Raw genomic sequence first — 26,941 nt, forward strand, 5'->3', positions numbered from 1 at the left:
GACACTGTCTGTAGGTTACTGTGCACAATCCTGCTGACAGGGTCCCTTTAAATAAAATATAAACTATACATTTTTGGTGTCTGTGTACTCTTACTGACCTGGAGAATCATAATGGCGGGTCAGTTTTAACATATATTGAGCATGGTAAATAAAAAAAAACAAAAAAAAAACTATCAAATTGTGTTATATAAGAACGTTATGGCTCTTGGAATGAGGGGTGGAAAAAAATGGGAAATGGCCATGGCATGAAGGGGTTAAGAGATGAAATGAAAGTTCTTCCTTCTGTAGCTGTCACTAAGGGGAGCTGAGCTGTCACTCTACTCCATTTTTACTGTGACCTGTACAATAAGCTTCTTGAGGCCGCCTGAATCTTATCAATTAATGCTGGGTATACAGAGGATTTGGATTGGATAAAATGTATCTGCCTGCTATAAAGGTACAATAACATATGAATTGGTGCATAAAGCATTATTAAATGCTGAACATGCATATTCTAAATAATAGTCTTTATATAGCACCAACATATTCCTCACTGCTTTACAGTTTAAAGAATTGTCAATAAAGTAAATTTGTCAGTGGGTTTTTACTTTGTAATCTGAGATCAGCATGACGTATGGGCTGAGACCCTGATTTCAGTAATGTGTCATTTACTAGGCTATGTGCTGTGGTTTCCATATAATCTGTGCAGTATTTTATTATCAGGAGTTTATCACCACGAGTCTCCTAGTAAACTTTTCTGTGTACTCCCATCACTACCACCGATTGGCTGCTTTCTGCCTATGCCGTGTGCACAGAAAGTCGATAATCAGTGGTGTGGGCAGGATTATACAAGGCTCAGCATTCAGGGAAAGGCAAGATCTGCAGCAGAGAAAACAGTGATTTCTATCAAAATGTCAGCATGCAGACCAGTAATTGATGCAGCAATAACATCAGGGTGTCTGACCCGACATCGTGCTGTTCTCCGATTAAGTGGCAAAAACCTACTGACAGATTTCCTTTAAATATCCTGGGTTTTTGGTATTTAAAAAGAATCTACCTATTCCAGCAGTGATATAGGATCCTGGGTTGTCCACATCCAATAGTTCTAATATTTGGGTGCATTAATTCCATAGCAATCACCTCTTGGCCTAGAGTAATGCATCCTATGACAGTGGGAGAAGTGACCAGGACCTGTGCACAGTCTGAGGCAGAGACATGCACATGGGTAAAATGTACTGCGGACTTCTTTGTCCTTGAATACAGGCAGTATTTTGTCTTCCTGTGAAACCATCTGACTTGTCCTGGGTACATGTATCTAGCTGGCAGCAGTGACGTGGAAGGCAGATGTCCCCATCACAGCAGAGAGAGATCCGTGTCCTGGCCAGGCGTCATCGGGCGTTTCTCATGTTTGCTTGTGGGGCGTTGTGCTAGAATGATTGTAGAGCAGTGATGGCTGGCTTGATGTTTTTCTGTGCATTTTCCAGCCCTCTAGACCTTTCCAGGCTCTGACTCCACGTTCTCCTTTGTTGATATCTTGTTCCGTTGGCCCTTTGCTCTTGTACAGGTGCACCTGCTCTCTTCCTCCCCTGAGGGATCGTGGAGGGTACAAACCGTTGTACGAGGTTCAGCAGTGGATGTGTTCACTTGTCAGCTGCTGTTATTGCTGTGGCAGGCGGTGATTAAGCAGAGTGTTGCTGTCACACATCTGTGCTCGTTATGGTGTAGACCACCGACTTCATTGGACTTGTGTGACTCCAGCCTGTATATACAGACACAAGATGCAGCATCGCTCGGCGGGGGGGATACGGACAATATTACTGCCAGGTTTCCTATACTGGTGTCAGGGTCTCGGGGAGCACTCATGCCTGTGCATACGGCACGCTTACATGGTGATATGTCTGTTATTGCTGGTCCGGTGCTTGATCTGAAATAGACAGTTAACACTGTTAAAGTAGTACAGAGAAACTGGTTTCTCAACCCCGGCAGTGTAATGGTGGTTTTCACAATGGCTGCAAGATGCAATATTTTCAGCAAACCATTCTCCGTGGACCATTGAATCTTGAAACCACATGGGACATACATTGCCACAGACGCTGGCCGGCATGTATGATTGATAGGGATCCAAATGGCATGGACATTTCACTGGTGATACCTGTCAGTACGTGCACTCCACGATCTAGTAGTGCCACAGTAGAGTACCGCACTACATGTTCTGTCCTGCTTCTTGCCTGGGCCGCATGTGAGCGGCTCCTCTTGGACACCCGGAGAGGGCTGTCTGCTTTATGTTTCTGCTACACTGTGTGTACTTTCCAAGATCTTGATAACATTCCTGCCGTACCACAGACCGTGATTTACAGCTTCAGGCAGCTACTTCAGACTCCATATGTAAGGGCTGGCTCTTGTGTGTTAGTGATCTGATTTCTGCTTGGAAAGGGTAGTTAATAACTGGACAAACCCTTCTTTAATGATACACTACCCCAAATAAAATACAAGCTCATGTTTATTTTGTTGTGTGAGCACCACCACCAATCAATGGCCTCTGACAGGCTGCGCCCTCACATTTACGTCACATGGTGATTGGCTGCAGTGTTGGGGGGTGTGCACACGCTGCGGATCCGCAGCGGATCTGGCCCTGCGGATCTGCAGCAGATTCTGCTGCGTTTACATTTCCATTCAAGTCTACCTATTTTCAAAAACGCAGTGCACATGCTGCAGAATTTTCTGCGGGTTCAAATCCACAGCAAGTCAATTCTTTCTGCGGATTCCCCTGCGTTTTGACACCTGCTCCATTGAACAGGTGTCAAAACGCAGGTAAAACGCAAGTCATTTTACCTGCGGATTACCTGCAAATCCGCGTGGAAAAATCTGCAGCATGTGCACATACCCTTATCGTGATAACAATGTCATATGCCGGCTTGGAGACACCGGTTCGACTTCACTGGGATGACATCGCTTCATGGATGGAAGGATAGATTTGTGTTTTCATTTTTAGAAGTTTACTTGTGACCCTGCCTTCAGCATTTTAGAAAGGTGTTGCCCAGTTGGTGACACCCTCCTTCATCTATTTGACAGCATTGTAACTTTTTTCTCTTGTTCCCCCAGCTGCATGCATATCCTGCTGATGAGCTGATGCCTTTAACCTGTCGTGGTAGAATACGTGGACAGGAACCAAGCAGAGGAGATGTAGACGATGCTTTGGGAAAGTAAGTTCTTCACAATATCGGATATCAAGTTCATGTATTTATTTATTTTTTTTTTATTACTGAGCTTAAAAATTCTGTACACTGCATTAAGCTATAAAGTCCGATTTGCTTCTGCAAAAAAGCCCCATATGTCTATATTGATGTAAAAATAAAAATGTTATGGCTCTGGGAACAAGGAGAGGAAAAAATGGAAAAAGGCAAAATCGCCCAAGGGGTTAAGAGGTGCACATCTCTTTATACATTTTTAGATGTTTAATTGTCCATGTGCCAGGAAGTCAACTGAGTTCTTGCTTCTGTAGATGTGTAACTTACCCCTATTTCATTATTAAATTCTTATACATTTGTTAGGCCCGCTCTCAACTGATGATCTCCGCTGACTGTTCAAAACATTGCAGGGAAAAACAGGAAACTATTCCTATTTATTGCTAGGATGTCGTGGTCATCATAATTTATGACTTTATTCCCAAGAAATCCGGTATATATTTATTAGTGATAAGCGAGTATACTCGTTGCTCAGGTTTTGCCGAGCATGCTTGGGTGATCTCCGAGTATTTTGGTGTGCTTGGAGATTTAGTTTGTGTCGCCGTAACAGCATGATTTGAACATTGCATCTGGAGGAAGAGAGAGACACACATTCCTCAGATATGGAGATGCTGCTGGCACAGAGTGCAGAGGCGGGGGAGGGGAGTTTTGAGGAGGCAGGAGATAATGCTGCAGAGGCTTCTTCAATAGACTCCCCTTCTCTGCAAGATGTCCTTAATGCTGTGAATACAAGCAGTCTCTGTATTAATAAACTGCTGGGCCAAATACAGGAGTCCAGTTCTACCATACGTCATGATGTGCAGAAAGGGGAAGTATGCACAAAAGCAGTGGAGGGCAGAGTGAGTGTGTTGGAAGATGCATTTGCCCCAGTGTGCAGAATTATACACGGGTGATTAATGCACTGATGGAAAAAGTGGATGATTTGGAGAATCTGTTGCAAAGAAATAACATCAGGCTGATAGGGGTCCCTGAGAAAACGGAGGGGAATGAGCCAGACAGCTTCTTTGAAAAATGTTTGCTGGAGACTTTTGGAAAGGACACCCTCACTCCATTATTTGCTATTGAAAGAGCTCATAGAGTCCCCACAAGACCGCGACTGTTGGGCAGGTCCCCTAGGCCCATACTGATAAAAATGTTACACTATAAAGACCGGGACATTATCCTGAGAAAAGCGAGGGAGAAACAGGACACAAAGCTGGGGGGGAAAGAGTTTCTTTCTTTCTGGATTTTTCTGCTGAAGCCCAGAGAAGAAGATCCCTGTTTTTGGACTTAAAAATAAGAATGAGGACACTGGGCCTGCAGTAGTCAATGATATACCCAGCCAAGCTTAGGGTGGTAGTACTCGCCACTACCACATTCTGTAGTTTACTGAAGGATGCACTTAGGTGGCTGGACAGTCATGAGCAACAAATCCGACAAGAGAATGCAAGGGCTAAGACGACATGAGGGAGTCCAGGACTGAGCCAGCCTGGTTTAAATAGTGGCAGGCTATATGTCATATGATTATTGCCAGAGAATAAGAACGAGACCGGAAAAGTTTCTCTGTAATATGTATATTGATATTTTGCCTCACCTCTGTCATGATCCATGCTGGATCATGACAGATAAAATGCACTAGTAACCTTTTTTTTTTTTTTTTCCCTAAGCTGTTGTGCTTAAAGATAGTGTTTTTTTTTTTTTTTTTTTTCCCCCCCCCGGTGGCCATTAGGGTCATTGCACTGTGGTGGTTTCAGTTCTAGTTTTGCCCCCGGTGGCCATTAGGGTCATTGCACTGTGGTGGTTTCAGTTCTAGTTTTGCCCCCGGTGGCCATTAAGGTCATTGCACTGTGGTGGTTTCAGTTCTAGTTTTGCCCCCGGTGGCCATTAGGGTCATTGCACTGTGGTGGTTTCAGTTCTAGTTTAGCCCCCGGTGGCCATTAGGGTCATTGCACTGTGGTGGTTTCAGTTCTAGTTTTGCCCCCGGTGGCCATTAGGGTCATTGCACTGTGGTGGTTTCAGTTCTAGTTTAGCCCCCGGTGGCCATTAGGGTCATTGCACTGTGGTGGTTTCAGTTCTAGTTTTGCCACCGGTGGCCATTAGGGTCATTGCACTATTGTGGTTTCAGTTCTAGTTTTGCCCCCGGTGGACGTTAGGGTCATTGCACTTTGGTTTCTTTTGTTTAGTGCATGTGATTATAAAGCAGGTGTAATTGCTCTGGCTCTGCTATAAAAGAGTGTCAGGTGTTGCAATCACTGTTGGTGATATTGCTCATTTCCAACCAAGACTGGTGAAGGAAGGAACTACAGTGAGCAGCTCAGGGGAGCTCTGGTGTAAAGTCTGAAGGAAGGAATTACAGAGAGGTGTTCCTTGCAGCTCTGACAAAGCTTGGAGAAGTAGCAGCTATTCTGAGGAAAGCTGCATTCTGGTGGTGGACTCTGTTGCTGGGAGCAATAGCAACAGAGCAAAGCTAAGTGGTGTTTCCCTGTTTGTATTTTTCCCTGGTGTGTATTAGTACAGCGGTGGGGCCAGTGCCTGCACCACCCAGCTAGGTGTAGGGTGTGCTAGGGTGACAGGTATCCGGATCGGCGACAGGTGAGGAGCCTGTATAGGGAACGTTAGGAGTATGAGGGACACTGACTCGGGAGTGCAGGAGGTCTCCACGTCCCCGTTCCCTATCGCAGGGCCCACCGTTGTAACTGTTTCCCCTTCCCCCCGTGTCTTGTGTGGGATCTCCAGTTAGTCACGACAGGAAAAAGATGGGTGATTTAATGTTAATAGGAATTCTTTGTTGCAAGAGGATTCACTTAATGGCTATGGATCTACTTGATCCCCAATCCTCGCTGTTGAGGGTAGAGGTACAGGGTACAAAGGTAAAAGTTGGGTGGTTTTCAGTTGGGGGGGGGAAAGGGATGTTTGGTATGTCTAGGTGCAGGAACAAGGGGGTTTGTAAGAGTCAGGAGAGCTAAAAGAACGGATGCCACAATCAAACATTTGGATGATAACAAAAATGGGGACTGCGGTTGATTTTGTCTCATGGACTATACGAGGGTTAAATAGCAGCTCAAAGAGGGTTGCAGTACATGATTATATGAAAAAATGGCACCCAGCAATCAGGGCTGTGGAGTCGGTAAGCCAAACCTGCGACTCCGACTCCTCAATTTCCCTTACTCCGACTCCAACTCCGACTCCGACTCCCACACATATTGCTTATATTTAAGTGAAAAAGTTATTGTAGTACAATGTGAACCTCAGACATTTAATCATTTTTATGATCCAATAATCAAGATATTTAGATAGAACAGAATATATATTGGTATACTACCCGGTTTTCATTCTTTTTGGTACAGATACGATATGGATAGACAGATATGGATAAATGGAGAGAGAGAGCAGATTTCTAATCTGCTTTTGCTATTGAAAACATTATCTATGAGCTCAAAAACCTTTCAGGTGATGCAGTTTTTTAAAAAGATGATCTGCTTTTGCAGCTGAAAAACGTATCCTCAAAAAATACAGGAAAAACGCTGTGTGTGAATGTAGCCTTAGATCAGGAATATAACAGCCATTTATAGGGCATTTCATAACTTTCCCAAACTCCTATGAAAAAATATTCAGCACATCCTGCATTGAATTACTCTACCCAATTTATTATATATTTTAGGAGTCGGAGTTGGTCCATTTTATACCGACTCCGACTCGACCAAAATGAGCACCGACTCCACGACTCCGACTCCACAGCCCTGCCAGCAATCATAGGGCTGCAAGAAACTCATTTAACAAAGGATACGGTTAACCTGATACACAGATCTTGGGTGGGGGGGTACGGCTTGCACTCATTTCACACTAGTTATTCTAGGGGGGTCAGCTTAATCGTTCATAAAAAACATTCTGTTTACAGAAATTCCTTCAAGGACTCAGAGGGTAGATTTATTGGAATCAGGTGCAAAATAGTACACTCTGAATGTATAATCGTTGTCCTTTACATTCTCCCCCCCCCCCCCCCCCCAGTATTCAGACGTACCGTTTTAGAAAATGTAGCAGGATGGCCAGAGCTGCCAATGGTGATTATAGGAGACTTTAATAACGTCAGTATGGACAAATTTCCAGGGGGGACGGAATAATACCCCTTTTTGGAAGGTTAATTAAAGAAGTGGACATATGGAGGGAAAAGTTTCCGAACAACAGAGTATACTCATGTGTATCATCAACTTATCAGTCATTATCGAGAATAGACATTGCTCTGTGCAATGCTCAAATGATTTCAATGGTCACAAAAATTGAATATCAACCTAGATCCCTGATAGAAAGCACTAGAAAACGGGGAGGGTGGAAACTTAACTAATTATGGCTCAAGATAATTAATTAGGCTAATAATAAAGAGCAGATTAAGGATTTTTTTTTAAATTAACTCTGGCACGGTCCATAGTAGTACAGTCTGGGATACGATGAAAGCCTTTCTGAGGGGAATCCTAATTAGAGAAATCAAGATGGTAAAAGATAAGTAAAGGGATAAAGGGGAGATCTAAAGCCCCCGTTACACACTGCGATATCGCTAGCAATATCGCTGTAAGGTCACCGATTTTGTGACGTTGCAGCGATATTGCTAGCGATATCGCTGCATGTGATGCTTACCTCCGACCGGCTCCCCCGCTGGTTATTGCTGATCGCGCGAGAAGCTGCTGGACCATTCCTCGTCTGTCACTTCCTGCTGGGCTTCCTGTGGTGCCGACGAGCGACGCGTGGATCCAGGCGGGAGGACGCAGGATCGCCGCGTCTGACAGGTAAGTAGCGATCCCCGACCACCGCTATGTCGCTGGTGAGATCTGCCTGTGTGGCAGCTCACTAGCGACCACCTAGCGATGCACCAGCGATCCTGACCGTGTCATATCGCTGGTCGGGATCGCTGATGCATCGCTAGGTGTAACGGTACCCTTAGAAGACAGAGTTCAAGAAACTGAGGGCCGGGTTATGCAAGACAATAGTGTGTAAAATAGGGAAAACTGGAAGGAGGCCCAAAAACAATTATAAGCACATCAAAAAGAACCGGCTGATATTAAAAGAATGTTTATGAATCAACAGTTCTATGAGGAGGGGGCGACCACGGGAAAATTATTAGCTCAAATGGCTCAAGCTCAAAAAGAAAACTCATATATACACCGGTTGAAAGATGACATAGATAGGATACTTACTCAGACGTCAGATATTCTACAGGTTTTACGAGAGTTCTACATGAAATTATATTTATCAGGGGTGGAGTATACACAAGAGGAACTAAGGGAATACCTACAAGGGATCCACATACCAAGCTTGAGCGAGGATGACAGGAATTTTCTAGAAACACCAGTCACCTAGAAGAAATACAAAAAGCAATAGGAAGCATGTCAAATGACAAAGTGCCAGGACTAGATGGTCTCCCGATAGAAATTTTTAAAACATTTTAGGAAGAAATGGCACCTCATTATTTAGAAATGATTAATGGGGCATTAAATGAGGGAGAGTTACTGTAGTCGTCATATGAAGCTACAATAGTGGTATTGCCTAAGGAGGGTTAAGATAAAGAATTGCCAGATTCGTATAGGCCCATTTCATTATTATCAACAGACCTTCAAATATTGGTGAATAGGTTGAGCTCTGTTATTACGACAGTAGTTCATGCAGATCAGGCCGGCTTCATGCCATCCAAAGCAACTGCCATTAATTTATGTAGGCTATTTTTAAATCTGCAGGCAGTACAATCTGACCCCGGGAGTAAGACAGTGCTTTCCTTGGATGCCATGAAGGTATTCGATAGTGTGGAGTGGGTATACATGTGGGAGACCCCGGAAAAAAATTGGCTTAGGCCCTATATTTATTAAGTGGGTACAGTTGTTATATAAAGCCCCAGTGGCAAAGGTAAGGGCTAATGGGGAAATCTCGGAAAGTTTCAATCTGTTCAGGGGAACAAGGCCGGGCTGCCCATTGTCACCTCTCCTTTTCGCTATAGCAGTAGAGCCATTACCATGCATTATTAGACAGCACCAGGAGATAATAATAAATTTTATTTCTGTAGCGCCGACATATTCCGCAGCACTTTACATTTCAGAGGAGACTTGTACAGACGATAGACATTACAGCATAACAATAATCACATAGATCATAACAGATACCAAGAGGAATGAGGGCCCTGCTCGCAAGCTTACAATCTATGAGGAAAAAGGTAGACACGAAAGGTGGGTGGTAACAATTGCCCTGATTGTATCGACCAGCCATAATGTTAAGTGTGTAACAGTACAGACACGGAGGGCTAAAAGATGCATAAAGAATGTGGGAACTTGATGCGGTGAACCTGGTTATGGTAAAACTTTTGACTGTGCCACCCAGGGATAGGTTAATATGTTGAGGCGGTAGGCCAGTCTGAATAAATGCGTTTTCAGGGCACGCTTAAAATTGTAGGGATTGGGGACTAATTGTATTGACCCTGGGTAGTGCATTCCAAAGAATTGGCGCAGCACGTGTATAGTCTTGGAGACGGGAGTGGGAGGTTCTGATTATTGAGGATGCTAACCTCAGGTCATCAGCAGAATGGAGGGCGCGAGTAGGATGGTATACTGAAACAAGGGAGGAGATGTAGGGTGGTGCTGAGCCATGGAGAGCTTTGTGGGTGAGGGTAATATGTTTTTACTGGATTCTGGAGTGGATGGGTAGCCAGTGTAATGACTGGAACAAGGTAGAGGCATCGGTGTAACGATTGGTGAGGAATATGATCCTAGCTGCAGCGTTTAGGACAGATTGGAGGGGGGAAGAGTTTGGTAAGAGGGAGACGGATTAGAAGATAGTTACAATAGTCCAGACGAGAATGAATAAGAGAAACAGTAAGAGTTTTTGCGTAGTCAAAAGTAAGAAAAGGTCGAATTCTAGAAATATTTTTGAGGTGCAGATAACAAGAGCGAGCCAGTGATCGGATGTGGGGGGCAAAGGAAAGCTCGGAGTCAAGTATGACCCCAAGACAGCGGGCATGTTGCTGGGGAGTAATAGTGGAACCACACACGGAAATGGCAATGTCGGGTATAGGTACATTAGAGGAAGGAAACACAAGGAGTTCAGTCTTTGACAGGTTCAGTTTTAGATATGAGGACATGTTAGACACAGCGTTTAGACAATCGCTGGTGTTTTCTAGAAAGGCAGGTGTGATGTCAGGAGAAGAAGCGTATAATTGGGTGTCATCAGCATAGAGATGGTACTGGAAGCCAAATCTACTGGGGAAGAGTCTTGAGGAGATCATTTGCATATTCCCAGTGCCTTCTGGGATAAGTGAAGAGTCTCCGCGAGCTCAACGATCACTGGGTTTTGGCCGTTGCAGCTGAAAAGAGGAAATTGGAAAACCAGGGGAAGAGTCTTGAGGAGATCATTTGCATATTCCCAGTGCCTTCTGGGATAAGTGAAGAGTCTCCGCGAGCTCAACGATCACTGGGTTTTGGCCGTTGCAGCTGAAAAGAGGAAATTGGAAAACCAGGGGAAGAGTCTTGAGGAGATCATTTGCATATTCCCAGTGCCTTCTGGGATAAGTGAAGAGTCTCCGCGAGCTCAACGATCACTGAGTTTTGGCCGTTGCAGCTGAAAAGAGGAAATTGGAAAAACCGCGCGCCGAAATTTGGCTCATCTTTCATCGTTTTTAAGAAATCTCAAGATGGAAGAGGCCAGGAGCCATTTGGTGAGCTGCATTTCTTGCTACATGTTCACAGATTTACCAGTGGAAAAGCCAAACTTCACATGCCACAAATGCAAGCTTGTGTCCCTGTTGGAGGAAAAGTTGCAAAATCTCGAAGAGAGGTTAGCTACGTTGAAGATCATTAAGGAAGGTGAAGAGTTCTTGGACAGAGCAGAATTATCTCTTCATGTTACAGAAAGAGAAGAAATTCGAAGTGCACCTGAAGAAACAGAGGAATGGAGACATGTGACCCAGAGAAGCAGGAGGATCAGGAGGCAGTCAGCACCCATACTGCTCAGAAACCAGTACCAGGCTCTCACGCAGGAAAACGATGAAGAAATACATCAGGATAAGACTTTGCCAACAAACAGCAACCTTGTACGCCCTCAGAGTCCTCCTGGATGGAGAAAGAAAAATGTTGTGAAGAAGAAACGGAGAGTGGTGGTCATGGGGGATTCCCTGCTGAGAGGAACAGAGGCCGCTATCTGCAGACCGGATATAACTACAAGAGAAATGTGCTGTCTTCCAGGTGCAAAAATTAAAGATGTGTCTGACAGGATATCAGGACTCTTCAGACCTACAGATGACTACCCATTCCTGCTACTACATGTGGGGACAAATGACACCGCAAGAAACGACCTGGAAATCATCTGCAGAGACTTTGAAGACTTAGGCAAGAAAGTGAAAGAACTGGGAGCGCAGGTGGTCTTCTCTTCCATCCTCCCAGTGGATGGCCATGGAACAAGGAGGTGGAATAAGATTCTGCAGGTGAACAACTGGCTACGTCGATGGTGCCGTCAGCAACGATTTGGATTTCTGGATCACGGAGTGAACTACTTATACGATGGACTACTTGCTAGAGATGGGGTGCACCTTACGAAGACTGGAAAGCATGTATTTGGAAGTCGCCTTGCTACACTTGTAAGGAGAGCTTTAAACTAGAACAACATGGGAAGGGAAGCAAAAGACCAGAAAAAGCCATACACCTGACAAATGCTATTGAGAACTCTGCTATTAGAAGTGGAAAGGAAGAACAAAGACGAAAGAATCTAATTAATAAAAATATTGGAGAAAGAGAAACCAATCACAAACTAAAATGTTTCTATACTAATGCACAAAGCATGGGCAACAAACAAGGAGAATTGCAACTACTAACACAGGAACAGAAATATGATGTAATTGGAATCACTGAAACTTGGTGGGACAATACACATGATTGGAATACAAGACTAGAAGGATACAACTTATTTGCAAGAAACAGACTTGATAAACGAGGAGGGGGTGTCGCATTGTATGTTCGAAACGCGTATATCTGCACAGAGATTGAAGCTTCAGAGACTGGGAGTTCTGTGGAAACTGTTTGGGTAAGAATACAAGGACAGAACAATGGAAAGGACACCATTGTAGGCATTTACTACAGGCCGCCTGTGCAAGCCGAAGATATAGATGAACTCTTTATGCATCAGATGGCCAAGTTCTCCAAAAAATATGACATAGTTGTCATGGGAGATTTCAACTATCCAGACATTTGTTGGGAATCTCTCTCAGGCAAAACTAACAGGTCAAGGAAATTCTTATCCCCTCTTGCTGACAACTTTATCTTCCAAAAGGTAAGGGAGAAAACAAGGGGAACTGCTACCTTGGATCTAATCCTTATAAACAGGGAGGAAATGGTTGAGGAGGTAAAAGTGGCTGGGACCCTAGGAGGTAGCGACCATGCTATTTTAGAATTTTGGATTACTAGAGGTGGAAGACCTGTGAAGACTCAGACGTCAAGGTTAGATTTCAGAAAGGCAGATTTTAAGGGATTCAGAAAGAGAATTGGAGGGATCCAATGGCTGGATATCCTTAAAGACAAAAATGTCCAGGAAGGATGGGAAATCTTGAAAAATGAAATTCTCAAAGCACAGTTGTTAACAATTCCAAAAAGAGGGAAGAATAGGAAGCATTTAAGGAAACCAGGATGGATGAACACAGAACTTAAGCACATGCTAAAAAGGAAGAAAAAAATGTTTATAAAATGGAAAGAGGGAGGCATATCTAAAGAAGAATATAATGCTGTCTGCAGAACCTGCAGGGTACAAATCAGATTATCTAAAGCTGAAAATGAACTGAGGCTTGCAAGAGATGTCAAAAGCAATAATAAAGGATTTTGGGGATATGTCAAAAGTAAAAGAAAAGTCAAAGATGCTATAGGATTTTTACAGGATGAAAATGATGAAATGGTAAGACAGGATGTTGAGAAGGCTGAACTTTTAAATTCCTATTTTGCATCTGTTTTCTCTCAGAAAGGAAATGCAACATCAACTGTTATTCACTGTCCTATTAAGGGAATAGAAGAATCCAGGATATCTATAAACAGAAAGATAGTGAGGAAACACTTAGCTAACCTAAATGAATTCAAGTCTCCAGGTCCAGATGAATTACACCCCAGAGTACTGAAGGATATAGCAGAAGAAATTTTTGAACCCCTCTCCATAATCTTTGAAAATTCTTGGAGAACAGGAGAAGTGCCAGAAGACTGGAGAAGAGCAAATGTTGTTCCTATCTTCAAAAAGGGGAAGAAGGTGGACCCAGGCAACTATAGGCCGGTGAGTCTGACTTCTATACCAGGAAAGATCTTTGAACAAATTATTAAACAACATGTATGTCAATACCTGGATAAGAATGAAGTGATTAAACAGAGTCAGCATGGGTTTCTAACTAATAAGTCATGTCAGACTAACTTAATTTCCTTCTATGATGGTATCACTGATTGGGTGGATCAAGGAAATGCTGTAGATATAGTATATCTTGACTTCAGCAAAGCATTTGACAAAGTCTCTCATACAATCCTTATTGAAAAAATGACTAAGTATGGAATGGACAAGGCAACTGTTAGGTGGATTCATAACTGGCTTAGTGATCGGACCCAAAGAGTGGTCGTAAATGGCTGCACATCCAGTTGGAAGAATGTCTCAAGTGGGGTACCACAGGGCTCTGTCCTGGGCCCTGTATTGTTCAACATCTTTATCAACGATTTAGATGAAGGAATTGAGGGTAAACTGATTAAATTTGCTGATGACACAAAGCTAGGAGGGATAGCTAATACTAGAGAAGAGAGAGAGAGGATTCAAAAAGATTTAAATAAACTGGAGAAGTGGGCAGCAACTAACAGAATGGTTTTTAACAGGGAGAAATGCAAAGTACTACATCTGGGCATTAAAAATGAAAAAAGCATATATAGAATTGGAGGAATAGGGCTAAGTGACAGCACATGTGAAAAAGACTTGGGTATACTAATAGATCACAGACTGAATATGAGTCAACAGTGTGATGCAGCAGCAAAAAAGGCAAATGCAATTCTAGGATGTATTAACAGAAGCATACAGTCTAGATCACGTGAAGTCATTATTTCCCTCTACTCCTCTTTGGTCAGACCTCATCTGGAATATTGTGTCCAGTTTTGGGCACCACATTTTAAAAAAGACATCAACAAACTGGAGCAAGTTCAGAAAAGAGCGACCAGAAAGGTGACCGGTCTGCAAACCCTGTCTTATGAGGAAAGGTTGCAGGATTTGGGAATGTTTAGTTTGCAAAAGAGAAGACTGAGAGGAGACTTAATAGCTGTCTACAAATATCTAAAGGGCTGTCACATTGTAGAAGGATCAACTTTATTCTCATTTGCACAAGGAAAGACTAGAAGCAATGGGATGAAACTGAATGGGAAGAGACACAGATTAGATATTAGAAAAAACTTTTTGACAGAGTGATCAATGAGTGGAACAGGCTGCCACGAGAAGTGGTGAGTTCTCCTTCAATGGAAGTCTTCAAACAGAGGCTGGACAGACATCTGACTGGGATGATTTAGCGAATCCTGCTTTGAGCAGGGGGTTGGACCAGATGGCCCAGGAGGTCCCCTCCAACTCTACGATTCTATGATTCTACTGATTGTTTGACCAATAGGGGCAGTGTACAAAGAGAAGAGGAGGGGGCCTAGGACTGATCCTTGAGCTTGAGGAGCCCCAACAGTAAGGGGAAGATGAGAGGAGGAGGAACCAGCAAAAGATACAGTAAAGGAGCGGTCAGAGAGATAGGAGGAGAACCAGGAGAGAACGGTGTCCTTGAGGCCAATGGAACGGAGTATAGTGAGGAGGAGCTGATGATCCAGTGTCGAATGCTGCAGAGAGATCCAAGAGAATTAGCATGGAGTAAGAGTGCCGTCACACTAAACGATGCACCAGCGATCCAGACAACGATATGAACTTGTCAGGATCGCTGGTGCCTCGCGACATGATCGCTGGTGAGCTGTCAAACAGGCAGACTCACCAGCGATCAGGACCAACGAGGACGCTGGTATCCAAGGTAAATATCGGGTAACTAGGCGCGAGCGTCGCTTAGTTACCCGCTGTGTACCTTGGATACCTGCGTGCTTGCGCTGGGAGCTGGTATTCAAGGTAAATATCGGGTAACCACGGTGCGTCACTTAGTTACCCGCTGTGTACCTTGGATACCAGCTCCCAGTGCGAGCACGCAGGTATCTAAGGTACACAGCGGGTAACTAAGTGACGCTCGCGCTTAGTTACCCTATATTTACCTTGGATACCAACTCCCAGCGTCTGCGGCATGCCTTGAAGGCCCAGGATATAATATAACACCGATTAGAATATCCACTAAGGGGTTACTGGACCATGTTGTCAAAGCAAAAAGGATGAAAGGCTTGATTTCTTGAATATATCAATCTCTATTGAGTACAATTTTGGTAGACCCTATGGCACTCACTAAGTCCTGGTGGGAAGGGGAGTTGGGACAGATATCGCCTGAAGAGTGGGAGGACATATTGGAAGCTACAGGTAAATTGTCAATAAACACAGTTGTTCCTTATTCATATGGCTTATAAGGCACCAAAGGCGATGAAAAAAATGAAGTTTAGAAGTGAAGATGCATGCCCGAGATGTAGTAGAGAAGAAGCTGACCTATTACATATGTTTTGGTCATGCCCCAAGCTTGGAGGGCTATGGGAGGATGTGGATAATTTGGTCGGAGAGGTGTTTAATGTAGATTTGGACATGAAACCAAAAACGTGTATCCTGGGATATCTGGGGGATTGTGGTATTAATGCATCCATTCAATTGGGAGTAGGCAAAATTTTGTATCATACGAGAAAGTATTGCCGGGCAGTGGCTCTCGTGCAGTCCGCCTGGGATTGAACAGATAATTATAGACTTGATTAACACTATTCTAATGGAGAAAAAGATATATATTAAGAGAGGTGCTGTTAAGAAATTTGGGGAACAATGAAGAAAATGGATCAAATGCACCCTGGTGGTTTCAGAGGCTCTCGCTGGAGATGTGATATTTTATACATTTATGGTAGAGTAGGATATAAAAGGGCATAGGAATTATGTAATCTGAAGAATGAATGTATTAGTGAATATTGCAGAAATGAACGCATAGGAAAAGACATACCAGACAAGGGGGGGGGGGTGTTTTGGGGGAAGAATTTAATTGGGGGAGGTAAAGTTTTGTTAATTAGTTTACAGCAAAAATTTTAAAGGTATGCCATGATACAATACAGGTATGATTATAACAGTGTCTTGAAAATGGATGGCTTTACATTGTTATGTAATAATACAAGGGGTGTAAAAGGGAACCTGGAAACTATAGGCCGGTAAGCTTAACAACTGTTGTGGGTACAATTTTTGAAGGGTTTCCAAGGGATGCCATTATGGAATATCTCAATGATAATAAATGTTTAACTCCATATCAACATGGATTTATAAAGGATCGCTCCTGTCAAACTAACCTGATCAGCTTCTATGAGGATGTAAGCTCTCAAATGGACCAAGGAGAATCATTGGATGTCATTTATCTCTACTTTTCTAAAGCATTTGACACTGTCCCACATAAAAGATTGGCAGATGAGAAAGCTTGGGCTAGAGGAAAATGTGTGCAGATGGGTAGGTAGCTGGCTTAGTGATAGAAAACAAAGAGTGGTTATTAATGGTGCATACTCAGATTGGGCCAGGGTTACTAGTGGGGTACCACAGGGTTCTGTATTGGGCCCCCTACTATTTAATATATTTATTAATGATCTAGTGGATGGCTTACACAATAAAATATCAGTATTTGCAGATGATACAAAACTATGTAAGGTAGTTAACACAAAGGACAGTTTGCAACTACAGACAGATTTGAGTAAACTGGAGAGTTGGGCTGAAAAATGGCAAATGAGGTTTAACACAAATAAGTGTAAGGTTATGCACATGGGAAGGAGAAACAGATGCTACAATTACTTACTAAATGGGAAACTGCTGGGGAAATCAGACATGGAAAAAGACTTAGGCATCTTAGTCAATAAGAAGCTAAATTGGAGTGCCCAGTGTCAGGCAGCTGCCATCAAAGCAAATAGGGTCATGGGATGCATTAGAAGAGGTCTGGGGACAAGAGATGAAAACATAATTCTCCCTCTGTACAAATCACTCGTCAGACCACACTTGGAGTATTGTGTGCAATTTTGGACGCCAGTGCTCAAGAAAGTCATTACTGAACTTGAAAGGGTTCAAAGGCGGGCTACTAAAATGATAAATGGAGTTGGTTCACTACAATACCCAGAAAGGTTATTAAAATTAGGTCTATTTACTCTAGAAAAGAGAAGACTTAGGGGAGACCTAATATATATGTACAAGTATATCAGAGGGCAATACAGAGATTTCTCCAATGAACTGTTTGTACCAAGGACTGTGACAAGAACAAGGGGGCATTCTCTTCGTTTGGAGGAAAGACAATTTCTGCACCAGCATAGAAGAGGGTTCTTCACGGTAAGAGCAGTGAGGCTCTGGAATTCTCTTCCTGAGGAAGTGATGATGGCCAACTCATTGAATGAATTTAAAGGGAAGGTGACATCCCAAAAAAGTTTTTTCAGCAATTGAAAAAATGTAAAGAATTAATGTTTACATTTTCTTAAAAAATATTATCATTTGTTTTTAATTTTGTAAAATCTGAAAAATAATTTTAAAAAGTTTGGCATTTCCACTTGTTAACACTAGGGGGAGCAGCTACTGAAGTTTGGCACAAAAACCTAGTGCAACTAGCTCCCATTACTGCACTGGAGTAAATATGGGCGGAGTCTGCTGACATGGGTGTGGTGTCACTCCTCTCCTCCCCTTCTGGGTGTTTGCTAAGGGAAAAGAGAGGATGACATTTAGGAACACAGTGAGCAGCCATTTTGATGGGGCCTGCAAAGTTACTGACTGTCTTTGCATGTAAAGTATGGATCAGAACAGGTCATCAATCAGCAGAAATCTTTCCTGGATTTCTGTGGAGCAGACAAGCAGCCGGTCCATCCATGTGTATAAAACACAGCGCTCTATGTACAATCCCTGGCACCGAACAGGGTGCCCCCCATAGACCAGCACACTGCTCTCCTGAAATACTCTGTGCTGCTGTCACCCTGCTCCTTCCACCATATATCAGGCCCCTGTCACCTCGTTTTCACACATCGCCAGGACAGGATCTGAGGAGAGGAATGGTGTCTTCGGTCACTGAGGATGGCATGCAGCAAGGATTCTGGGAGCAGGGTGACAGCAGCGCAGAGTATTTCAGGAGAGCAGTGTGCTGGTCTATGGGGGGGCACAGAGGGAGGTATATGGGGGAGGAGCAGGGTGACAGCAGCACAGAGTATTTCAGGAGAGCAGTGTGCTGGTCTATGGGGGGCACAGAGGGAGATATATGGTGGAGGAGCAGGGTGACAGCAGCACAGAGTATTTCAGGAGAGCAATATCACACGGGATAGGATTAGATACACGGCTCAGCAGACAGTATCACACAGGATAGGATTAGATACATAGCTCAGCACACAGTATCACACAGGATAGGATTAGATACACGGCTCAGCAGATAGTATCACACAGGAGAGGATTAGATACACGGCTCAGCAGACAGTATCACACAGGAGAGGATTAGATACACGGCTCAGCAGACAGTATCACACAGGAGAGGATTAGATACACGGCTCAGCAGACAGTATCGCACAGGAGAGGATTAGATACACGGCTCAGCAGACAGTATCGCACAGGAGAGGATTAGATACACGGCTCAGCAGACAGTATCACACAGGATAGGATTAGATACACGGCTCATCAGATAGTATCACACAGGAGAGGATTAGATACACGGCTCAGCAGACATTATCACACAGGATAGGATTAGATACACGGCTCAGCACACAGTATCACACAGGAGAGGATTAGATACACTGCTCAGCAGTCAGTATCACACAGGAGAGGATTAGATGTCCAGCAGATTGCCAAGTGTTATGAAACAGCAGGGAGCAGCTCCTCCTATGTTTTGCAAGAGCAGGGGCAGCAGCTGGTCAGGTGTTTTGGAAAGAGCAGCTTGGTGTCCAGGAACTTGTCCTGTATCCTCTCCTGCAGCTGGTATGTGTAGAGTGAACATACAAGCAGTTATGCTAGAACAGTACAGCATCCAGGGCTTGCAATAGAGTGTAAATGAAGCTAAAAGAAAAGCACTGGGCTCTAATAAGATGGCGCCTGGCCACACCTACAGCTGTGAATTGAGCTGCCCACAGAGGCGTGGCCAGTTCACTCCTGATGCAGCTGCAATGAAAGAGATAGGGTCGGCAGCCGACTATTATCTCTTATGCCCAGGGACTGCCGTAAATGAGCATGGGAAGTGTCGTTCAGCAGCCAGAGAGGTAAGATGGCAGCCCCCAGTTGCTGCGTTACTACAGAAAAAAAAAATCCATACACACCACTGAGTCAAGCTTAGGCTACTTTCACACATCAGGTTTTCGGCGTCAGGCGCGATCCGGCGTCGTGCCGGAATGCCGGATCCGGCAAATGTTTTGTAAAACCTGAAGTGCCGGATCCGGTTTTCTGCCGGATCCGTCTTGTTCTTGACAGACAAAACCGGATCCGTCTCATCCGGTTCATCCGTTTTTCTATCCGTTTTTCGACGGATTACGCCGGATCCGGTTTTTAAAATTGACCCTTGTGGCCTTCCAAACGGGATTGGCTACTGGAAAACTAGATATAGCATGTTCCTACAGCCCTTCTTTGACAGGTTGTAGAGAAGAAAGTGCAGGTTGGAGAGAAGAGCAAGTTACTGGCGAAGATGGATGTTGTCATTGGAAATATTACCACTAGAAGTTCTGTGACGGTTTCAGGGACAATTTTCCACTATACTTTGTCACCTCAAGGCAGAGTACACTGGGATGACAGAGTGTGAAAGATTTGTGCCCTAAACTTGTGTACCTTCTGGACCAACAGTATATACCTTTGCCAACCAAAGTTGGCTATCTTGTCATGGTCTTACTATTTTTACCTTTAGGCCACAGGTGTGTACCTGGTTGTGTTTTATGCAAAGTATTTCACCTTTTAACAAAAGTTGTGTACATTGGTAGGAAATCACCAACAATAAACACAACTTTTTAGGTGAAATACTTTGCTTCAAACACAACCAGGAACACAACTGTGGCAAAAAGCTAAAATTTACCCACAGTTATATACCTGGTTTTGAATACCTTTTTACCTTTGAAATACCCTGTATTTAACCTTTTTTTTAAAACATAGTTCGCCACAGAAAGAAATGACAGACAACCATTGTGAAACGATAATTTAACTTTTATTTAATTTTTTTTTTTTTTTTTTGTAAAATGTTTTTAAAGTGCAAAAAACTTTTTTAATAAAGGTTTTAAACCCAATGGGCATTTTTATTACAAAAAACACACATTACAAATCTGTGTACTGTGGGGTGGAAATACTACTGGAGGGGCTGCGGGACACTTCGACACTGGGTGTGTGGAGAGAGGACTGGGATCGTGGTGGGGAAGGAACAGTTAGAGGTGAAGGTGTGGAAAAAGCTACAGAATGGGTGGACATGTGGGAGGCAGAAGAGGTGGTGGGCGGTGGAGTGGAGGGTTGGGCAGGGACTGTAGGAGCAGATGATGTTGATGGAAAGTTGTATGGGGAAGGAGTTTGGTACGGGGAAGGAGTTTGGTACGGGGCAGGTTGCTGGAAGTGGGGAGATGTCTGGTACTGGGGAGGTTGCTGGTACTGGTGAGGTTGCTGGTATGTAATAGAAGGGGGAGGATGGAAAGTGGCTGGAGGGGGTGCAGATGTAATAGGAGGGGGAGGATGGAAAGTGGCTGGAGGGGGTGCAGATGTAATAGGAGGGGGAGGATGGAAAGTGGCTGGAGGGGGTGCAGGTGGAGGAACTACAGTGGTGGGAGGTGGAGGTTGGGAGGTAACCTGCTGTAGAGCACCGTGGCACGAATGCATTACACGCATCTGCTGGGTAGGAGATAGTGTTGCCATGCGCTCCACAACAGACCTGAAAAAGGTGTGGTTTGGCGAAGATCTTGCTTCTGAATGCATGGTTTGCAGAAGTGTCTTCACCTCCAGAATGCTGGAGTTGATCTGCTGAAAGCCTGCGGAGATTTGCTCTGACAAGACTTGAGACAGTTCTGGAAAGATGCATTCAGATGCAAGAACTCTTGCGCATAACTCTTTTCCTGACCCCTCTGCCGCCCAGTACCCGCAGGTGTACTAGAGGTGGCAGGGGCAGAAGGGTGGGGTAAAGGGAAAGCGATCTCCTCACCAGCAGCTTCATGTAATGTAGGCGGCCACGATGCTCCTGTGCTGGTGGATGGGACAGATGGGTCGAATGTGTGGGAAGGCTGGGAAGGTGCAGATGTACCGGGGCGGTCGAAGTGTCCCTCGGTGCCGGTCTCCTCAGGGATCGCCTCAGAAGGGTCCAATCGTGCAGGCTCCCGAGTGCTGCTCACCGTGCTGTGTAATAAAGAGAAAAAAAAACAATTAAAATACTGACATGGTATGGCCCTGGCTGAAAAAAAAAAAGTTACATCTAACATTTTTTTCACATGTGGTGTGTAATATTTACCTTCTGGTGAGCATTGTTTCCCGGAGGAACGACAGGGCTTGTGCGTACTTGTACTTGCTCCTGCGTCCTCCAGATCCACTCGGGGCCCGCATCTCTTTATTGAACTCCTTCTTGAAACGATCCCTCACAGACCGCCACCGATTCACAATTCTGTTCCCTGAAACGAGAAAGGAGTGGTTAGTATACAACATCAGTGTTTCACAAACTCCAGTCCTCATGGTCCCCAGGGGTCATGTTTTCAGGATTTCCATAGTAAATAGAAATCCTGAACACATGATCCGTGGGGACCACGAGGACTGGAGTTCAGGAAACACTGGTTTACATCAAGCAACCGGTACTGTATATACTTACGCTCTTTAATCTGGGCCCGAGCTTCGAGGTCCACCCAGCGGCCCACAAGGAGCGAACAGATTTCCTCCCAGAGTCGTCGGGTAACGATCAGGTCAGCGTGGCGGCGGTCAGCCATATTCCAGAGCAGCTCCCTTTCTCTGACGAGATCGATGAGGCGGTCCACATCAATCCCTCCATCCTCACCGTCAGAGTCGGGAGCACGCTGTGAAGGCTGTTAAAGAAATAGACAAAAATAACATAATTAGCCTCCACAAAAGAAATAAAATAAAAAGTGCAAAAAAACAAAGCAAAAATGTTTATACTTACACGCTGGTGACCGCCGCGTTGCTGTCGCCGACGACCCTGGGAGGCACTGCGAGGACCTCTTGGCCGAGCACCAGATTGGGAAGACTAGAGAAGAAAACAAAAAATGTTATGTCTTTGGATGTAGGCATTTGTTTGCTGTGTGTGGTCTGCAGAACATTGTTTTCTATGTGTTGTGTGTAGTGTGATGTTGTGTTTCTGCGTTTGATGCAAAAAACTTACCAATTGTGAGCCCACTCCAGGTGTCTGTCCACCCCTTCCTTCTTCTTCTGGGAGCTCCTCTTCATCTTGTGATTCCTGTTTTGAAATAAAAGTCAATGAATAGACATATATTACAGAGATGATGGATTTTGGAAATAAAAACTTACCGTCAAACGCTGACGATGCGAGGGAGGGCTCCCAGAAGAAGATGTGCTGTCCTGTTGATGGCCAGACTCCATGGCTGTGGGTATTGCTGCTGCTGTTGCTGCTGCCAGTGATGCCATTTCTGCTGCTGCTGCTGCTGCTGCATCTCTTTGGCGGCTGTTGAATAAAGAGAAACAAAGGGCCAATGAATATCTTGATATTCCATGGCCCTAGTTTGGAGGAATGGGGGATTTGATAATTACCGTCTCTCATCTGCTGCTGGACTCCCCTCCTCAGCATGTTCCATTTGCTGCTCCATTTGGGGTGGTGCTGATGGTGCTGCTGCTGCTGCAGATGTCTGCTGCCTTCTCCTGCTCCTGGTTCTTGGCTTGGGTGGCATGTTGGGTGTGGCTGAGGGTCCCATTGTCTTGCTTTTATATATCTCCTGTGGGCAGAGCTACTGAGCATGCTCAGACCAAAAAACCGGATCCGGCCGCCGGATCCGGCTTTCGCCGGATTCGGCGCATTGCAGCGCTCAATTGCCGGATCCGGCGTGTCCGGCTTTTTCGCCGGAGACAAAAAACGTTACAGTAGACGTTTTTTCCAGACGCCGGATCGCGACACATTGCCGGATCCGGCGAAAACCGGATGAAACGCATGGCCATCCGGCGCAAATGCAAGTCAATGGGGGGGAAACCGGATCCGGCATTGCATTTCGCCGGATCCGGTTTCTGTCAAAAGCGCCGGATCGCGCCTGACGGCGAAAACCTGATGTGTGAAAGAGGCCTTAGGGGACAATATCTTTTTATACTATTTTCTTTTTTACATTAAATTATGAAAAAACACGGCACCTTCCCTTTAAGAAAGGAATGGATGCTTTTCTTGTGAGTAACAGTATAGAAGGTTACAAATAACATAATATAGGTAGATGGTTGACCCAGCTTAGGGGAAGGAATTTTTTTCCCTATGGAGAAAATTGGCTTCTACTCTGTGGGTTTTTTGCCTTCCCCAGGATCAACAATGCAGAACAGCTGCACTAAAAATAGGCTGAACTAGACGGACATAAGGTCTTCCTTCAGCCTTCAAAACTATGTTACTATGTTACAAGAATGTAATATATATTGCTGGGAAATTGTGATGGTCACAATAAAAATGGTTTTGATAAAAAAAAATATCAATAGGTTCTGCACTCAGGTTATGGCTATACGGTGACTTTGGCTGTGACAGCTGCTGCATCACAGCACAATACAAGTGTACGGGGTTGCATTGCAACCCCAAGGGTACGGCCACAGGCGAATTGTAAGAAGCCCGAACTCATCCGATTTCTGCGACTTGCTTGCCACAGTTACAGTAAACGCTGGGTCACAATGCTACCCCAATCACTTGTATTGTCACAGCTAAACCCAGCAAACCTTGGTCGTGCCAGGTGGTGTGGCCAAAATCGCCATATAGCCCCATATTTATGCCGCTTTGTTCAGTTGCTGTGATTCAGAAATAAATTCTACTCCTATATTGTAGAACCACTCTCGTGTGCCTAAGAATGGAATCTCTCACCATGCCTTATTTACGTACCGAGCTCTTATGTTATACAGGCTTTGTCTTTAGGTTTGTTCACAAGTCTGTCTGCTAGTAATTCTCCCATTGATTTCAAAGCAAAATCTGCTGTTCAGACAGCGCAGACTTTATTTTCCACATGGATGCTTATATAGACTTCTGTATTATCAGACATTGTGATAATTTATGCTTTGAAATGACAAATGCAATACAGACTGAACGGCAAGAAAAACCTTGCATTCCCGTGACACAACTTCTCCCTGTGTAAGTGATCTTTTCCATCTTTTGTAGGTTTTCTTTAACGTTAATTGATACACTGGATACGTTGGTGGTGAGTATCTTCTGCAGTTTGCTGTGTGTCAGTATAACATTGTAGAAACTGTTAACAATACCTGTGTTTTATGAGTTTCTGATTTGGTTCATTAGATTTTGTATTTTCTTAATCTTTGTTATAATTATCATCAGGCAGGAAAATTCTCAAAAGGTAAATAGTGGCAAGTGTCATTGCTTCTCCCCAGAAATGTGTTGTGCTTCAATTAGGAAAATTCTATCTGCCGGACATAAAGATCCAGTTTAAGAAGTGTTCCCCTCCTCTATGCACCGCTATACCCATTACGTCTACGAGCACCACAAACTTTCTACTGTTTAAAATTTTGGCAATATTTTTCTTTTTCCATATCACAATCTTTTTCTGTTTTTTTAGTAACAGTATACACGAGTTATCAGTAGAGGCATGATTACATTGGCTGCAGTATACACCGCTGATAACACAGGATCTACTGTGACAATCGGCGATGTCACACCTGACCCCCCCCCCCTTATTGACCTTTGCACAGGCTCCATAGACACTTTAATATAAAAGATAGGGTCGGGATCCAACCATTGTGGCCCTGTACATGTTATATCCGGAAACAAAAGTAAGTGTAGGGCTAAAAAAAAGCCCCAGTTTGCAGTGAAAAAATTGCAAGATTTCTATTTTTACTACAGTTTGCATTATGTAAAAAGAAAAAAAAAAAACTAACTCAAAGGTCACATGTAATAAATAGATCTGTTACCTTTTAAAGGGCATTTGTTACCAGAATTTTGCTCCCATCATTTGACAGCAGCATTAATTAAGGGCAGAACCCCGGATTCCAGTGATACTGGGCTGTTTGCGGCAATTTTGATAAAATCACTGTTTTATCTACTGAAGATATAAGTTCTCTGAATGCTGAACTCTGCATAAGGGTACTGTTATATTTAGCAATGCACCAGTGATTCCGATCACGATACGACCCAGTCAGAATCGCTGGTGCATCGCTAAATGGTCGCTAGTGAGCTGCCACACAGGCAGATCTCACCAGCGACATAGCAGCGGTCGTTACTTACCTGTCAGACGCAGCGATGAAGACGTCCTCCAACCCGCGTCCACTCGTCGGCGCCAGCAGGAAGTGACCGACGAGAAATGGTCCAGGACGTTCTCACGCGATCAGTGATAACCAGCGGGGGAGCCGGTCGGAGGTAAGTATCACACATAGCGATATTGCTAGCAATATCGCTGCTGCGTCACAAAATCGGTGACGCTTTAGCGATCTCGCTGTGTGTAACGGGGGCTTAACCCCATCCACACCACTCATTAGCTGTGCATAGTCAGAAAGCTGCCAATCAGAGTTGGGACCGTGTTACACAGAGCAGGAGGGGCTACATTGCATGAGACCACTAATCCTCATGCTGATAACACTGATTTTATTGAAACAACACAGCCCAGTAAGTGATACGTCACTGCAGTCCAGTCTCTGTCACTAAATCATGCTAATTTAAAAAAACTGACTGTCACATCCAAGCATGAACTAAGTGTGAACGGGTGCTTAACCTAGAGTCACCAACTCGTATACACTCAAACATAAAAGGAAGCACTCTGTAATGCCATAGCATGAAATATGAAAAATGAATTGCATTACGCCGTTAGAAATATGAAAAATTGAGAAAGCTTGGCGCATAAGGCCTGTTTCACACATCATTTTTTTTGGTCAGTCAAACTCCGCTAAAATGGCGGATAACTGATCCGTTCCTGTACTGACCACAACGTTAGGCACCGGACCGTTATTTTTACGGATCCGTCAAAGGAAGAATTTTAAAGAAACCGCTGCCGAGAGAGAGAGAGTTTAGGGTTAAGTTTGCGGCTGAGTGAAGTCTTTCGGGCATGCACAGTGAGAAATGCGGATCCGGCCGCCCGAAAAAACGTTGCATGGTCCGTTCGGGCATGTCGGTGGATGTCAAAATCTTGGCGGATCCGCAAAAAAACGGATTCAACAGATGGCCATCCGTCAAGATCCGCCGGTAATGCAACTCAATGGGAAAAAAAAACGGATCCGCCAAGAAAAATGGCGGATCTGTTTTTTTTGCAAAACGGCGGATTTTGACTGATGGACACAAACGGATGTGTGAAACAGGCCTAAAGGAGAGGATTTACCTAGGTACATAGCGCTTACTTTTTTGTTTGTGTATATGAGTTGGTGACTCTAGGTTAAGCACCTGTTCACACTTAGTTTATGCTTGGATGTGACTGTCAGTTTTTTTAAAATTTGTATTCATTAACCTTCTGACTGACCACTCC

At 44.2% G+C, this 26,941-nt stretch overlaps 1 protein-coding gene across 3 annotated transcripts in view; it reads left to right on the forward strand.

Moving 5' to 3' along the window:
• The window catches only part of EDEM3 (ER degradation enhancing alpha-mannosidase like protein 3), a 146,714-nt gene that overhangs the window by 23,672 nt on the left and 96,101 nt on the right, over positions 1-26,941 (forward strand). For all 3 annotated transcript variants that reach the window (XM_073582904.1, XM_073582903.1, XM_073582902.1), the window contains exons 3-4: positions 3,082-3,182; positions 24,637-24,676. In XM_073582904.1, coding sequence (XP_073439005.1) covers positions 3,082-3,182; positions 24,637-24,676 — 141 coding nt within the window. The remainder of the gene's footprint in view (positions 1-3,081; positions 3,183-24,636; positions 24,677-26,941) is intronic.

Source organism: Dendrobates tinctorius, unplaced genomic scaffold (assembly GCF_039654945.1).
Source record: "Dendrobates tinctorius isolate UK_male_01 unplaced genomic scaffold, ASM3965494v1 ptg000074l, whole genome shotgun sequence".
In the NCBI taxonomy this organism is placed as follows: domain Eukaryota; kingdom Metazoa; phylum Chordata; class Amphibia; order Anura; family Dendrobatidae; genus Dendrobates; species Dendrobates tinctorius.